A 250-nucleotide genomic window follows, 5' to 3' on the forward strand; every position below is an offset into this window, starting at 1 on the left:
CCCGCAGGCCCCGCCCCGGAACGCGGCGCGCGGCCGCCGTTTCCGCGGGGACGCCGTGGAGGTGGCGCACCGGGGGAGCCAAGATGGCGGCGCACACGCTGCGGGGCCTGTGCCGGCCGCCTCTGGGGCTAATCGCCGCCCGGTTCTCGCAGCGGGCCGCCGCCGAGACCGAGTACCGGAGCATCTACAGCCTGGACAAACTGTACCCGCCGCGGCAGGACGGCGACGCCGGCGCCAGCGCTCCGGTGAG

General features: G+C 77.2%; 1 protein-coding gene across 1 annotated transcript in view; it reads left to right on the forward strand.

The window, feature by feature from the left end:
* The first annotated feature begins 83 nt into the window (after positions 1-83).
* ICT1 (immature colon carcinoma transcript 1) overlaps positions 84-250 on the forward strand; it is a 2,264-nt gene continuing 2,097 nt past the window's right edge. The window contains exon 1 of the mRNA XM_010579467.1: positions 84-231. Within this exon, the coding sequence (XP_010577769.1) occupies positions 84-231 (148 nt within the window). The remainder of the gene's footprint in view (positions 232-250) is intronic.

Source organism: Haliaeetus leucocephalus, unplaced genomic scaffold (assembly GCF_000737465.1).
Source record: "Haliaeetus leucocephalus isolate CR32 unplaced genomic scaffold, Haliaeetus_leucocephalus-4.0 Scaffold657, whole genome shotgun sequence".
NCBI classification, from domain to species: domain Eukaryota; kingdom Metazoa; phylum Chordata; class Aves; order Accipitriformes; family Accipitridae; genus Haliaeetus; species Haliaeetus leucocephalus.